We start from the raw sequence: 16,679 nt of genomic DNA, 5'->3' as shown, positions 1-16,679 counted from the left end.
CTCTTCTAACATTTGATAACGAAGAAGTGATTCGGCTGATTGCGAACAAATTAAGTTACATTTTTTTAAAATGGAATAAAACATTGTATACATTACAGTTCAAAATTTTTCAGACTATTATTAAAAAAAATAATAAATAGTTACTAAAAATTATTTTTTGCGTGGAATTATTTTTGGATAAGCAAATGTTGTAATTGTGTGCAAGAGTTTTCCGATTTGCTTGAAATATTTTCGAGATATGGCGAAATACGCCAAAATTACAATTAACATTAAGGAATCAAAACTTGCAAATGCTCTCCCGCATGACTTATTCCAACTTCAAGTCAACTTTCATCCAAAATAACACTGGCAAATACTAAGAAATATTTAGACACACTTTTGTCAAAAAGTAAGTAAGAGCCGAATGGTCAGGAAGGTTTTGTTCCATTAATCTTTTATAAACCTTCTTATGAAAGTTTAGGAACCTTTTCTACTTTTAGATAGAATAGTGCATTCATACTTTTATTTTTTTTTTGTTGGTATTTCTGGGGAGGATAAAGGGAGCTGGAAGCTGGAATAAATAGTTAATAAGTAAAATAATGGCGAAAAAGAACTAAAAAAAGACGATAATCGATCGTCGACATAATGATAACGTCGATAAGACGACTTTTCTTTAAATTTAACGAGACATATTCCTCCCAAATCTTCAAACATTTGCATTTTAAAACTTTTCACCTCGCTATTCACTCAAAACATATTGAATATATTGTTCCCCCACGTAGCATACCCGCACAAGCATGTTTGTATGTTCTGCACTGCGTCCTTACTCCAGAGCAGTATAGCCCGTTCATACAGCAACTTGCGCGTTCATGTTCAGTGCAATAATTGATTGATCGTACTATAGAACAGTCTCGTACAGCGATTGCACTTTTTGAATGTGAGGAATGCTAATTGAAAAAACTAAATCTCTTAATGTTCATAATGAGAATAATAATGCCCGCCAGGTGGCTGAGTGGTTAGCGTGCCTGTCTGTGAAGCAAATGGTTGCGAGTTCGAATCCCGCTCAGGGCATGGATGTTTCTCTCTGTGTGTTGTTCTCTATTGTGTGATGCGTGAATGTGGCCCACCCTATAAACGGGTATTTGTGGCAGTGTGGCATGGGTAGTATTGCTTGCCTCCGTGGCTTAGGTTCACAGGTTCCCACTGGGTAACGTTAAATAAGTAATAATTCCGGCATCTTCCTATCCTAGGAGAAGAACGAAAGTTCAGTGCCTGTCGTTAAAAAATAATAATAATAATAATAAACGTACCGAAATCAGATGTACAATATTCCTGCTCCAAATTCACTTCGCTAGGTTGAACACATTTTGGACAAGATTCTTCTTGTAAGCAGTTGGCGAAAAGAGGAAGAAACGAAGGCAATTTGTAAGTGACAGGCCCAGCTAAAGGAAAAGACATTGGTGGATATGGTGGCACATAAAATGTTGGCGAAGGCGGATCTGGTGGTTGAAAATATGGGTAAAGATTCGATGGTGGATATGATGGTAAATACAAATCTGGAGGAGGCGGGTTTGGTGGTGGTGGAACCTTCTCCCTGTAATTTCTTGGTTGTATAGGTTGTTCAATATATTCAGATGATTGTTGCCCGTGAGCATCTGGTAGAGGTTTTAAATGGCACTGCTCCAAGGGTTTTAAAGTCACAGCTTCTGTATACCTATCGACGGGAAGCATGATTACTTCGTCGGAAAGGGAAATTTTGCTGTTTAAAGATCCGTCTTTTAAAAATGCTGATGGCTTGGATATCAATATATATTGTGTAGATGCTGGAATATAAAAAAATGAAAAATGAAAACTTTTTTCCTAAAGTTCATGATCGTTTATCACAGTGGCATGCAAAATTAAGAGATATTTTTTTCAGAAAAAAAGGTTGCCCCAAAATTTTCATTGAAAGTAATTTTGCTAAAAAAGATACTGATTTTTAATTAAAAGTTGACTCATAAAGTGTAAAGTAGAATTGGGTGATATTGGAATGCTTAATAGCTTTACATATCGTCAAATAATATCGATATTTTATGATTTATAGTAATGTTTTCAATATTTCATATTTACACACAATATGTAATTTATATATATAATTTAAATATAATTTACGTATTTTTATATTGAATATTTTTATAGCGTGTTGATATTTATCGTTGCCGATATTTTTTAATATATCTTGTGTGCTGATATTTACATATATTTATCATTTTTTACGATGTTTTTTGATATTTATCGTTTTTTATTTTATTTTACAACCGGCGTAGAACATCCGACACAATCCTGAGTTGATGACTTTTAATGAATGCAATTTTAAAGCCAGACCAGAAGACAAAGGAAATCTTGGATTAAACATGATCAGCCGTCCACTGAGGATATTTTACATCAACCCAGTGATCGGTGCGAGCCAGGAGCTCATTTCTTATTATCCAGTCACTTTATTGGGAGGCAAATGCTCTATATTCATCGTTTGGTCACCGCAACAGGCCAGCCGACCCGTGAAGCGGAGTTACGGCTTTTTGTGGCCTTCATGTTGTAAAATATATTTATCGTTGGTTGATATGTATCGTAATTGCGATATATTGCGAGAATATTAATATCGTTATCGTGATAATTAAAAATATTGATATATCGCTCAGCCTAAGAAACAGCATGAGGTAGAAAAATATATCTGGTAAACGGCCTTCATTTTGCAAATACTCTTTTGTCAAAATTTGCATCGACTGTTTTGCATAAATGCAACAAAATTTTGTTGATGCAGCATTCAATTTTATCTTTTAAAGTATGAGCGATTATGGATTTGTTGTCATAAACCTTAAACTTTGTAAAAAAAAGTCCAACATGTTAAATCACATGGCCTAGACGGCCAATTCTGATAACTAAAATGGAAAGATGCACAAGGAGAGAATGACCTAACACGTCTCGAAATATTGCTCAACTATAAAAAAGCGTTCTTCTCTCTTTCGCGTAGCACTCCATTTTTAATAGCATCAAGCTTCGAACTATGCCACTGTCTTGTTATTCCCGTTGGTAATAATTTATTACGTGATAAATCCCTAAATTCAAATCTTGCGTGAAGTTTGGAACATCCTTTATTTTTAAGTAAAAGAAATTTCGTGTTTCAACGAACTAATGAAATATCTCGCAAAAATTTTAAATGATACTTTATAGATTATTTTGTTGGTCAATTTTTTAGTTTATTTGGAAGCCTTTACTTTCATCGAATTTTGATATTCGAGCTACAAGATTTTAAGATTTAAAAAAAAGAAAGAAAAAAAAACTCTCAACTTGACAAATAATTGAATCCGGAGAAGCACGAAAAAGGAAACATTTTAATCTCTATTTAAACAGCATTTAAGAAAGCAACATAGATTACGTTTTTAAAACTATTACTAGCAACCAATAGTTACTTTCTGATTTGATTGTTGGTATGCTACTACATATTTATGTTTTATTGGAACTATAAATCAATTTTAGTTAATAAAATCAATACCATAGATATAAATCTGTTTTTTTTTCTACATTTCATTTTTTCGATCAACAAATATCTCTACTGCAATTAATTTGTTTAACATTAAGTAATTCTAAAACATTTTTTTGTTTCTTACCGCTTAAAATGCATTGACAAGATTCCGGTACTGAAAGCCGCAACAATCTTCTATATTGCTTGATGTCAGTATTTGCAAGTCCAGCAAGAAGTCCAAGCTTACCACAAACTTTGCCGTAGACGTCTACAAAGAAGGCGAAATAAACGTTTCGTTACTATATTAAATTTCTGCTGTCAATAATTGCTAATTTAAAAGAAAAATAGATTTAAAAAAATCGGCTTCGTGGAGAATTCTATTTACTTACATCTCAAAGAATATTTTACAGGATCACTCTGCTTGCATGGAAGTTGATTCTAAATACACTGATGGAAAAAAATCCCAACACCAAGAACAAGTTGTGTTAGATAAACTAAATTTTTCAGGCTTGTTTATACAACTAAATGATGAAGTCTATTTAAATTTGGCGCTTGGCACATGAGTTTGGTGCTAGTAGCGCGACTGTGAACATGCAAATCAGGTTTGCTTTAAATACGTGTTCTACAGTTCGAAGCGATATTTTTCGTTAAATTTTGACGTAGTTGTTGTTAGTCAAGAATAATTTTAGGGAGACAAAGAAGCCATCACTAGAATTCGAACCCGGTTCACCTTATTGGAAGGCGAACGCTCCATCCCCTGAGCCACTATGGTCCACACGAATTTTATTTTTTATTTCACAATCGTCGTTGAACAGCTGACCCAATTTTGAGTTGTTTTTTTTAGCCATCACGGCTCACTGTGCAGGATTGTTTGCAGCAATGGTCAAGGGAAGGTACTGCTTCAGGAAGACTGGGCGCTGAGTCGCCACATCTCCAAGAGAAGACCACCGTGTACGGCTTATGGCTGTGGTGCACCATACTGCGTCTGTATCAGAAAATCGAGATGCAGTTGACACTGCAGTGACACAACGAACTCTTACAAATTTGCTACTTCAAGTACAGCTCCAAGCGAGAGTAGCTTTGCATTCCACTCACTATCATTGTTGTTTACGACGTGGGTGGTGGCGAGTTAGAGCTCCCTGGAGGGCAGAGTGGATATCTGTAGTGTTTTCTAATAAAAGTCGGTTTATCGCGGCCAGTGATAACCGTATATTGGTTAGAAGAAGGCCAGATGAGTGAGTGCTACCGACCTGTCTCCGGCCTAGACACACTGAACCTTCTAGAGTTATGGTCTGAGGAGCAATTTCCTATAACAGCAGGAGCACTCTCGTGGTTATTCCACGCATCTTGACTGCAAATGTGTATGTCAACCTGATGATTCAACATTTTTTGCTGCCATTCATGAGCAGCATTCAAGGAGATATTTTCCATCAGGATAACGCTCACCCTCATACTGCTGTTGTAACCCAGCATGCTCTACAGAATATCGACAGGTTGCCTTCGCCTGCAGATCACCAGATTTTTCACCAATCGAGCACGTATGGGATATCATTTGACGACAACTTCAGCTTCATCCACAACCAGTATTAACTATCCTCGTATTGACTAACCAAATGCAACAGGCATGGAACTCCATCCCACAAAATGACATACGGTATCTGTATGACATATTGTATGCTTGCATTCAAAATTCTGGTGGTTACGCCGGTTATTAATGTACCATTATTTCACATTTGAAACGGTTTTTCTCTTAATTGCATAAACCTATGATCTTCAAACTTTAATCAATTGAAAATGTTACTCAGACAAAAGCATTGCCGATTGCATTCATTACTCTACAATATTTTTTTCTTGGTTGTTGGAATTTTTTTACATCAATGTATAATAAACTTAATGAAAGGAAAGCATTTAAATCATTTTAATTTTTTTTAAACCTCTGAATAACATGATACCGCTGAAATCACATGATTATGTCTAATCATGTAGTTGTGCTTGGGATGTTAGTGTTACAGCAATAGGTTTTTTTTATTATCACACTGAATCAATTTTCTGATCAGATTTAGTTGGATACTTGTAAACGACATCACGCGCGTGTGTGTCGAACCTTATTGTCTGCCGGCTGAATCGTGGCATAAACATATATCACGATTAACCCACTTGTGATATCTCTCATAGATATCCGATTGGATACCTGAATTAATTTTCGGTTCATATTTAATTGAATACCTGAAATCGATATTAAGCGCAGATGTTAAGACTAATTGGCTAATGAATCTTGGCATAAGTAAATGCCACGATTCAGCAGCTAATCTGATTCGATACCTGCACGTGGTGTCACTTGATGCCTAATTACCACTGATGTATTCCAAGTGGTTTGTGCGTTTTAAAACATTGCCATAATTTTGTCAAATACCATTTTAGTTACTCTATTATAACATTTAAAAGGTCTTTTCAATTTCTAGTAGTTTATCAAACGTTTCTCATGCTATTTGTTAATGGAGGAAGAATTATATATATTATATTCCTAGGATATATAATACCAAATATATTATGAAATGCAGTGCAATGGAAAATATCTTTGTTTCATATTTGCACATATTTTTTTTACTCTACAACACAAACTATAATTGAAATGTTAAAATTAGATTACCCTCTCATTAAAGTGTATAGGAAAATGGTATCCATATTAATCAATAAGTTATTATTAATGTCCATATTAAACTTATATTATAATAAGTTGACAAGTCTTAGAGTTTATATTGAACTGAAAAGAAACTTATTGAGACACTTTTGTTTCTTAAGAATTAGTAAGTTGAATTTTTCGCTTACAATCATGTATAACCACAAAAACCACAAAGGTTTAATTTTAGTTCATGTTTTTTGTGTGACTTCTAGACCATAAAAAGGCTTAATCTCTCTCTCTCTCTCTCTCTCTCTCTCTCTCTCTCTATATATATATATATATATATATATATATATATATATATATATATATATATATATATATATATATATATATATATATATATATATATATATATATATATATATATATATGTCCCGCAGTGGACTGATCGTTAAGACACGGTTCCCAGCAGATCACCGAAGTCAAGCATCACTGGCTACGGTCAGTGTGCGGGTGGGTGACCACTTGGATCAGTCTGCGTAGGGACCGAGGGTGTGCGGTATTGGTCCTCGTTAAACTGTGCTACCGTAAAGTGCTCGACTTCGTGCGCAGATCGTCGGGCTACCGAAGTGGGGGTGCCATCCCTTCCACAGAGGATCAAAATTGTGATGGCATGTCTTCGGATCATCCTCCGGGATGTTTCCCAGACCGTCGCCAATAGCCCATTGTGCAGCTCTAGTGCGACGTAAAGCAACAACAACAACACATATATATATATATATATATATATATATATATATATATATATATATATATATATACACTCCTCAAAAGTGAAATTGCAACACCAAGAATTAGTGCACGTAGCGTCATGCAAATTTCAGGAGCGATAGTAGTGAGATGGATATGCAAATGATTAAATTTGCGCACGCATCTGATCACGTGGTACGCATATTCGAGCTATAAAGGCCAGCAACTTTCCCTTCTCATAAACGGCATCTGAGGTTTTGCGTAGCATTTGCGACTTTCGAAAAAGCATAGAAAATGCCTCTGAGACGTCGGCGAGCCATCAGTTAACGACCATACCATCAGTAACCATACCATCAGTTAACGACCGGGGAACGTGACCGTATTATCGAACTCCATGAACTTAGTTTGTCGCTGCGTGCAATAGCAACTCGTGTTGGGCACAACGTGAGTACCATCCAACGTTGCGTCACACGATGGATTCAGGAAGGTCTACGTGCACGCCGAAGAGGAAGTGGTGCGCACAGGTGCACGTCAGAGCGCACAGACCGGCGTATTCGCCAGTTGACTATTCGAGACCCTTTCTCCACGGCACGTGCCATCCGAAGCCGGTTGCCTTCAGGAGCAGGTGGATCTGTGTCCACCCAAACCATACGCAACAGATTGCATGAAGTACAGTTACATGCACGGGTACCAGCAACAGGGGTACCGTTGACCGCTTTACACAGGGCTAGACGCCTGGCGTGGTGTCATCGTACCTGGACCATCCAATGGCATCGGGTATTGTTCACGGATGAATCTCGTTTCGTTTCTGTCTGTGGAGAAATGACTGCCGTCGACGGGTATGGCGGCGACCCGGAGATCGCTACGAACCAGCCCATTACGCCGAGCGTCACAACGGTCCTACACCGGGCATCATGGTTTGGGGTGGCATAATGTTTGATCGCAGAACGCCCCTGGTGCACATTCATGGCAGTTTGGCAGCGGACCGCTACGTCACACAAGTTGTGTATCCCGTTGTTCTGCCCTTGTTGCAGGGCGCACCCAACACGGTATTCCAGCAAGACAATGCCAGGCCGCATGTCGCACGGCCAACTCTTAACAGTCAGACTAGATTTGACATCCTTCCCTGGCCGGCAGCCTCTCCAGATCTGAATCCCATAGAACACCTATGGGATCTCATTGGACGTGGCATGAACAGAGGACCAATGGCGCAAACCATCGATGATCTGCGCACAGCAGTGGATGTGGCTTGGCAAAGGTTACCTCAGGCAACCATCAATGGAGTCATTGATAGCATGCCTCACCTGATTGAGGCCTGTATAGGCTGCCCGAGGTGGCCACATTAGATATTGAATAAATTGCTTTATAATGATTTTATTAGTCTGTTTTTTTAATCATTTGCATATCCATCTCTCTACTATGGCTCCTGAAATTTGCATGACGCTACGTGCATTATTTCTTGGTGTTGCAATTTCACTTTTGAGGAGTATATATATATATATATATATATATATATATATATATATATATATATTATACTAAACACCATCCTTTTGATGACTGGTTTCTTGTTAACGAATATTGCCTAACCAATTCGCCTGAAACACTTATTGAAATTCAAAAAAAAAAATAAAATGCAATGAAAAACGACTTTTTGAGATTCATTTTTGAGCAACTATAAATAAAATATTAAATTTTTACGACGTACTATAAAATTGTTAATTCAGTCGCAAAACGATAAGGTCATTTAAATTGACAAGAAATTTATGACTGCAAATTTCGAAAAAAACTAAAATGTCAAATGGTACTTTACTTTATTGTTTAAATAATGTTTAAGCATTCAGGAGCAATAGGAAGTAGAAATTAAATCTTTTTAACTAGTCTCTCAATTCTTGTGAATTTTATAAATATCCTTCCCAGTTTTCAGCATAAGTCTCTAATCAAATATCTGTAAAACTTTTTTAGGCATCTAAGCTTGAATTTTCAAGCTTTTTATAGATTTTATTGGTAAAGATTTGTACGTTTGAATACAATTAAAAAACCATCTTTAAATTCTTTCTCCCTTTTTCTAGAACCTATAGTCTGGCGACTCCAAAAAAATCTTTTATTTTAACCAATGAGGTATAAAATTTTATATTACAGTTAAAGAGAAGATTTTCATTTCACTTCTCTTGTCTGATTAAAAGTTTGTATTGATATCTGTATGGATGGATATCTGTATGTCTTTTGGTGCAAATGAATAAAATTAATTAGTTTTTGTCAATTTAATACGAAATATAAAAATGTAATACTACCTGTAGATGGAGGAGACAGCATAAGTACTTTCATAACTAAAAAAAGAAATATTAATAAACAAGAGAAATAATATGAAAAACATTACAAACTTTTTTTATATCTAATCCGTGACAAAATTTTTTGGAGAGGAATTTTTAAATAATTTAAATACAAAATGACTTATCTATTGAATTTTTTAATTAAAGTTTATTATCTGTATTTCCAGCGGGGGAATGAATTTAAAAAGGAAAGTTAACAAGAGTTTTGAAAGATATTTGCCTGGGTTTTTGTTGCATAAAAATATATCTTGATATTAGGCAGTGTTCTAAAAATTCAATATGTTTTTCGTAAGACTGAGAAGTTTAAAATTAAACAAGTTTTAGATTGGAACTCTCAAGACAACAGAAAGAAAATTAAATCCGAAAATAGCTTTGTTCAGAGCTGTTATAAATGAACTGGAAACCATTTGCAAACTGTTAAAAATTTTGATGTATAGTTGCCACCATTTTTGGGGCGAAGATAAATTAAAATTGTTAACAGTGAATGTAGTAGCATTTCTTATTTACTTTTTCACATTTATAACTTTATTTATTTATTTATTCATTCATTCATTTTCTGCTTGCTTGTTTGTTTGTTTACCATTGTGACGCATATTTTCATGTGGATTAGAATCTTCATTATCGTTGCAGAATTGAATCACTGCGAAAACATTTCGTTTAAAAAATAAACATTTCTAGTTATTCGAAATTATTCTTTCAAACAATTGTTATTTTGTCAATTTTATATATTTTTTGAACGATAACTACAGTTCTATACTTAAAAATGTATGAAGTTTATCTCAACACCAAAAAGGGTACGACCTGTACACCAAAATGTTTTACAGTGAAAGACATGGAAGGAGACAAAACATCTGGCCACAAACAGTTATAAGATGACTCACAATGATAGAGGCTATATTCTCCAATACGGAGTTAAGAAAAGTATCAATGCAAAAGTGTTTCAAATTGATGTAAATTTTAAATGATCAAGTTTTTTTTATTTATCTGAAAATATCTTTTTAACATGAAAATTTCCTTAACGTTTAAACCAATTAAGAGCGCAATAAAATAGCTTTTCCCATTTCAAATGAAATGTTTAATTTCAACGACATTTAAACAAATCGAACTTTACGAAACAATTGATATGGTATGTAGAGACTAAGCATAACACGGCTGAAAGCCAGGATTCGATTCCCAGAGCTAAAGCAGCACCTTTTACTTATAAAGACGATGCTGAGAAAAACGGTATGGGTTAAAGACTGATGAGTGCTTTTTTCGGATTGTAGTTTCTCTCATGTCTTTATGCCTTGAAATCAACTCTAATGTGAAGCAACTCTAATGCTTGAAATCAACTCTAATGCTTGAAATCAACTCTAATGACCTAGCAGTTTAGGTGAACTCCACGCAAGGCTGGGTGGTTGGAGAGTGTGGTAGAATTGCTACCACTATCTTACCTCCAATCAAAATTGTGATGTTAGCATACGCTAGTAATGTCTTCATATCAACACTATACTCTATTACGAGAAGACTGATATTGGAAGTAATCATGGAGATTTGCTGTTCATCGTCAACTTTATTCTCGCTGAGTTACTTACCGGCACCTGTCTGTTACTAGCTGAGTTGGCTTCCCTGCTGATTATTTGTCAGAATAGCACTGCTTGACATAACCTAAACTTCAATTAGTAAAAATTAATGCCAAGTGTCCGGTGGCTTTGCATTCTTTCGCTATCAGTTCTCACTTAACAGAATATTATTCCAGACCGTTGCTAATGAATACATTATGATACAAATACCAATCTAGAATTTGAACTTACCTACAGAATAGGAACAAATATCTACGGGCAATGGACTAGAGAAAGACAGGCATAACGGACACGAAGATGCCAGAGGAGGACAGTAGTCGTTCGCTGCCGCTGGAGCATTTTGTGGAGATGGATAATATGGAACGTATCGATGCTCTTTCAAACGGGCTCTGCTTGATCTCTTGCTTATGGTTTCATTGAGTAACTGGGTCGGTTTATCAACTTTCACTGTTGCATTAAAAGATGCAGGAGAATCTATTACATTATAGAGATTGGAATTAATGTATTGTTTTAAGAAAAATTATTGATTTCAAAAAGATAGATTTAATATAAGCTTTAAGATAATATAAACTGTTAATATATGCTAAACTTTGTAATTTTTTATCTCTAAATCCAAAGTGCACTATAATAAGCTGCGGAAAGACAGCAATTTGAAATATTAATTAGTTTTAATTAAAGGTCACATTTTTCTCAATGCTATTTCTCTAGTAATGTTTCAATAAATTTTTTGAAGCTACAGATCGTGATAAAAATAAATAAATAAATAAAATACCATAAATAGAATGTAGATTTTTTTTTCTAAAATATTCTCAGTCGCATGTTAAATTAATATGATATGATTAAATTCTAATATAACCTGCCCTCAGATATGAATAGTGAGTGCTATCTTAGAATCTAAGAATTCTATCTAATCAGAATTCTATCTAATCTAAGAATTTTATCTAAACTGAGAATTCTATCTAATCCAAGAATTCTATCTAATCCAAGAATTCTATCTAATCCAAGAATATAAGAAATTGTCTAATAAGAATTTTCATTTTGCTTCGGTATCAAAATACATTTCAAAATGAATTTTAAAAAATTTGCTGTCAACAGTTATTGTTTAAATTCTATAAATGCAAAATGTTAATATTCATATAATTATTTTTTGTTGTAAATTTCAACTCTTACATTTTAAGGAAATAAATCACAATTATTGTTACAAATATGGAGAAAGCTAATATACGAAATCGTACTTAAATCAGAACTTCTTACCTGATGAAATGAGTGTTATTGATTGTGAAGGTGTTTCATTCAGTTTTCCGTGTGATTTCTTTGAAGATGAACTACAAAAGAATGATGAGATTTTTGTTTTTATTTAGGATTTAAAAATGTAAGATAAATGAATTTTCATAGTGACTTATTTTTCAGTCGACTTTTCTCATTCTGACTCATTGACTGTTTATCCATTGTTGAAGAACATGTATTTTTCCTCTCACAAGATATTTATTTCTTTATTTCATAAACTTACACTCGTATATATGTCAATCAAAAGTAGTGAAAAATAAAGAGAGAGATTACATATTGCCAGATATAAATCTTTACATTTATACCGGTATACATTTATAAACAAAATTTGTTTGTTTTACGTCGCAGTAGAACTGCACGATTGGCTATTGGGGCGACGGTCTGGGAAACACCCCTGAGGATGATCCGAAGACATGCCATCACAATTTTGATCTTTTGCAGAATGATGGCACCCCCGCTTCGGTAGCCCGACTACCTGAACGCGAAGTCGAGCACTTTACGGTAGAACAGTTTAACGAGGACCAATACCGCACACCCTCGGTCCCTACGCAGGCTGATCCAAGTGGTCACCCACCCGCACACTGACCGTAGCCAGTGATGCTTGACTTCGGTGATCTGCTGGGAACCGTGTCTTAACAATCAGTCCACAGCGGGACGACAAAAAAATTTCAAAGAGCGATAAAAATTATTCCAAAATCGAATTGTTATAAGTCAAGTCAACGAGTAATATCACTTCATTTTTTCGTATTGAGTTGCACTATCTGTATTCCTTGGGTTAATTTTATTCAACTACAGTTGATTGTTTATCAAATCCAGGTCATTGTCTATTCTGTTATGATTAACATGTTAACAAAATGTTCTTACATAAAGCTACAATAATTGTATGACTAAATCTATGAATTCGATGAGCGGAAATGAAAATTTTCTATTTGTTTGCGGAAAACATTAACGTTTAAGAAAAAAAAAAGAGTAATGCATATAAGCAATTACGGGGGTTAGAGCGTGAAAACACAAGATAAATTATTATTTTCTAGGCCCGTTTCATTTTTTTTCAACATTACATCCCATTCTGGCAAAGATGTATCGAAATTGTCTATCTACGCTCGAATTCCTCATTTAATTACATAGGTAAAACCGATTTTATTTGATTTTTTGAAATAAATCATACTTAATTAATATAGTTGGTTCAGTGCGAAAATAAAACGGAAAAACCTTAATAACTTTTGATCTAATGATCAGATCTTCACTATTCAAAATATGACTTTTTTAAAATTCGGTTTCTCAGAAACTATTCGAGAGATTTCGCCAAATTTTGTATTTTTCCATGTAAAATTGCATTTTTTTAAAAATGGTATGAAAATTGTATACCTGAGAATTCAAAATTTTTTCAACTATTATTAAATAAAATAATTAAAATGATTAAATATTTACAAAGATTACTTTTTGCATGGAATTATCTTTGAAGAAACACATTTTATAATTGCGTGTTAAAAACTTTCAATTCGCTTCGAAAGTTTTTAAGATATGGCGTAATACACTGAAAGTAAAATTGACATTAAGGAATTTAAACTTTGGACCTCTCTCCTGACAAAACTATTACAACTATATTTTTCAGATTGTGGCTATTTAAAGAGTCAGAAATCTGAATCCGTCAAAAAAAAATTATGTTTATTCAGAAAAAGTAAGTTTTTGAGTCTGATTTCGTAACTTAAAATATCCCATGCACTGATTTATTTAGCCATATTTCAGGTCATGCATTCGAAGCATTGAGTTTTAGAGCATGAAAATCCGCTCATTAGATCAAAAGTTTTTCAAATTGGTCCTTTTTTGTGCTTTTTTATACACTCTTAAGACTATAACAATAAATAGATAAAAATTCAAGATTACTTACGTAGAGGAGGCTGCAATTATACACATGCTAACAATAATACATATAAATACATTTCGTTCCATTCCGCTTTTGGAATATAATTAAAGTTAAATGAGATCTTTTGTTTAAACTTGATTGAATAATATGTGATCCATATTGAAACTCCGTGCAAAGCTGGTAATAACTTCCACGTATTAATTAAGACTGCGAAAAAATAAGTTTATCGTAAATAACATCTTCAATTTAGCTGACTGCCATGTTTTATCGACCAGCCTACTAATCAGCGTAATTTTAGAACTCAAATGTGAAAGAGACAAAATGCACCGGGTACTTAAAGATAAAAAAAATAAACACGTTTTAAAGACGTAAAAAAAAATTTGTTTTATTGCTCATGTTTTCTTAAAAGGTAGTTTAAGAATGAATTTAACCATTCAAAATTCTAGTCTAGTTTCACATTTTCTAGAAATAGTATTTTGTAAATATGAAATGTTTAGTTGACGGATTGTAAGAAAAAACATATTTTCCTTCTTTTTTCATAAATCAGATATGAGTAATTTCAACACCGTCATTTTCATATCCCAGTATATTTATGTTTATTATTCACGTAATTTTTTAGGAGAAAATATCTTTCAGAATACTGTTTAAAAAAAGTTTAGAATGAAATTATTAATAATGATTCATTTTATTAAACTAAAATGTACCAATACGCCTTTCCTTGCTTGTCCCAGTTATTGATCAAGAAAAATATTTCTAAAACAAATTTTCAAATTTGTTTTCTTTTATTTCAGAATATTAAAAAACAGAGTTCAGAAAATAAATTTTTAATTTGATTTCTTATAAGAAGAAATCTTACCGCATCACAATTTTGCAGTTGGTCCCTATAGTGCGTTTCATTCACTCACATAACTTTATTAACCCTCTTAAAACTAAAAAGCTTTCATAAATATTTTATTGACGTACAACTAGCGCATAGAACACTACACAGCATGTTTTTATCTTCAACTCACTAAAATTTTGCCTTTGGAATATATTTGAATACATCAAATCAGGTAATATTCATCATTCCCTTATGTCTTCTTTTAGAATAAAATAAAATGTAACTTAAAAAATTGAACAGTTAAAGTTTGCTCTCTAGTAAGACTCTATTTATGCGTGACTGATTTCAGAAATAAACTAGACTTAACTGCTAGTTATAAATTTTAATCTATATGTTTCTCTTATGTGGCACCAAAAACATTTCTCTCTCTAAAATGACAAAATTATTAGTATATGTTAAGTACTTGCTTAGATTAATTTTGTTAGCTAGTCTTAAGTTATAGTTTAAGTAGTGATGAACATTTAGTTATAGGCTATGCATTTATTTAGAATAATTTTGTATTTTAGCAATAAAAATTTAGTTACGAAGTAATTATTTAGATTTATTTTTCATCATTTTTAAAATGGCTGTAGAAATTTTAAACATAAACGGTGTCATATATTGTCATGCCAATTATTGGCGACAGAGCTAACCTTTTTCGAGCAATAGCATGCATATAATTTTACTCAAGTTATAGCTCGAGAGAGGGTGATGAGGAAGTATAGTTCGTACATCAGGAGTTGGCACTTGGCTCCACCTCCTCGAACGAAGAGTTCACTTCATCGAGAGAGTAAGAAGAGGCTTGAAATTGAGACAACCCTTAATGCGCGCCAAACGCAAACATTGAATTATTTTTTCAGTCACTTGCTTCGCTTTATCATCTGCTATTATACCTTTCGTTACTCTAGCTAATTCAGTATATTGCAGCAAAATGTCTCAAAAAGAAAAAACTATTCACTCAAAAGAGAGAAATAACAATACATTATGTGAATTTTTTTAACATTAAATATTTCATAAAAGATTGCGAAATAAATATTTTTGTCATACGATCGCCAAATAGCGACCTTGTTCAAGATTGTCCACAACCTTCTACCAAAAATAGCGAAATAATATCGTTGGATACCACGTGATGAAGGCGAAGCCAAGTGCCAACTCCTGGTGAATGAACTATAATACTAAAGCCCTGATTTTAAGTAGTACACCTCATAACGGAGCAATATGATGAGTTATTTTTCTTATCTAACGACAGAGATGAAAACAATTGTAATACTTCCGCTGCCAACTATGTTGAAATATTTCGAACTCATACTTACGGTCTTTTGTGTGATATAATGGTTTTCGGATAAATTTTAAATTGTCACTAAAATTCAATACTTAGAGAACTCTGACAATATCGCGTGCATCTCTTGAAAATAGGGTTAAGGTGTAGAAAGGTAAGTGCACTTGGTTTGGCAATAATTTTCGTTCAGTTTTGCAATTACTCAATTTCTGGTTACTTTGATATTCTCTGCTTTCACTAAAGTCAAATGCGGGTTACCGTAACTTTTGTTTATTGTTATGCGATTGGTTCTTGGTTTATTTACATTGGTTTATTGTCAAATATAAGAGAGGCCCTTGATTGTACACTGTTACCAAAAAAGTTATAGTTGAAATCAAAGTATTTTCGCGCACACAACAGCAATTTAATTTAATATTCCTTCCACTGGACTGTCATTATGAAGAACTGGAGTTCAATCCCATGTGGCGGCTTCAAGCCCATCCAGCTCCAAATTGATGTCTGGGAAGTAAAGGCAGCTAGTCTGGGAAGTAAAGGCGGCCGATGAGCAGTGCTGACCACACTGCCGTAATCGTGACGTTGGTCACGAAATTGTGGAGCCTCATCCTCCATGATCCCCTGGCCCACAACGGGCTGTA

The 16,679-nt window shown here is 33.9% G+C and overlaps 1 protein-coding gene across 2 annotated transcripts in view; it reads right to left on the bottom strand.

Annotated features, from left to right (window-relative positions):
• The window catches only part of LOC107446702 (uncharacterized), a 66,566-nt gene extending 52,351 nt beyond the window's left edge, over positions 1-14,215 (bottom strand). For both annotated transcript variants that reach the window (XM_016061416.4, XM_016061417.4), the window contains exons 1-6: positions 13,931-14,215; positions 12,007-12,077; positions 10,984-11,226; positions 9,152-9,187; positions 3,627-3,749; positions 1,290-1,802 (exon numbers count right to left, since the gene is read on the bottom strand). In XM_016061416.4, coding sequence (XP_015916902.2) covers positions 1,290-1,802; positions 3,627-3,749; positions 9,152-9,187; positions 10,984-11,226; positions 12,007-12,077; positions 13,931-13,992 — 1,048 coding nt within the window. In that variant the 5' untranslated portion in view covers positions 13,993-14,215. The remainder of the gene's footprint in view (positions 1-1,289; positions 1,803-3,626; positions 3,750-9,151; positions 9,188-10,983; positions 11,227-12,006; positions 12,078-13,930) is intronic.
• Between the last annotated feature and the right edge of the window lie 2,464 nt (positions 14,216-16,679).

Source organism: Parasteatoda tepidariorum, chromosome 7, assembly GCF_982258835.1.
Source record: "Parasteatoda tepidariorum strain Cologne lab strain chromosome 7, Ptep-v5.0, whole genome shotgun sequence".
NCBI lineage: Eukaryota > Metazoa > Arthropoda > Arachnida > Araneae > Theridiidae > Parasteatoda > Parasteatoda tepidariorum.
Note: the sequence above shows the minus strand (reverse complement) of the source record. Positions and strands in the feature narration are given on the sequence as shown.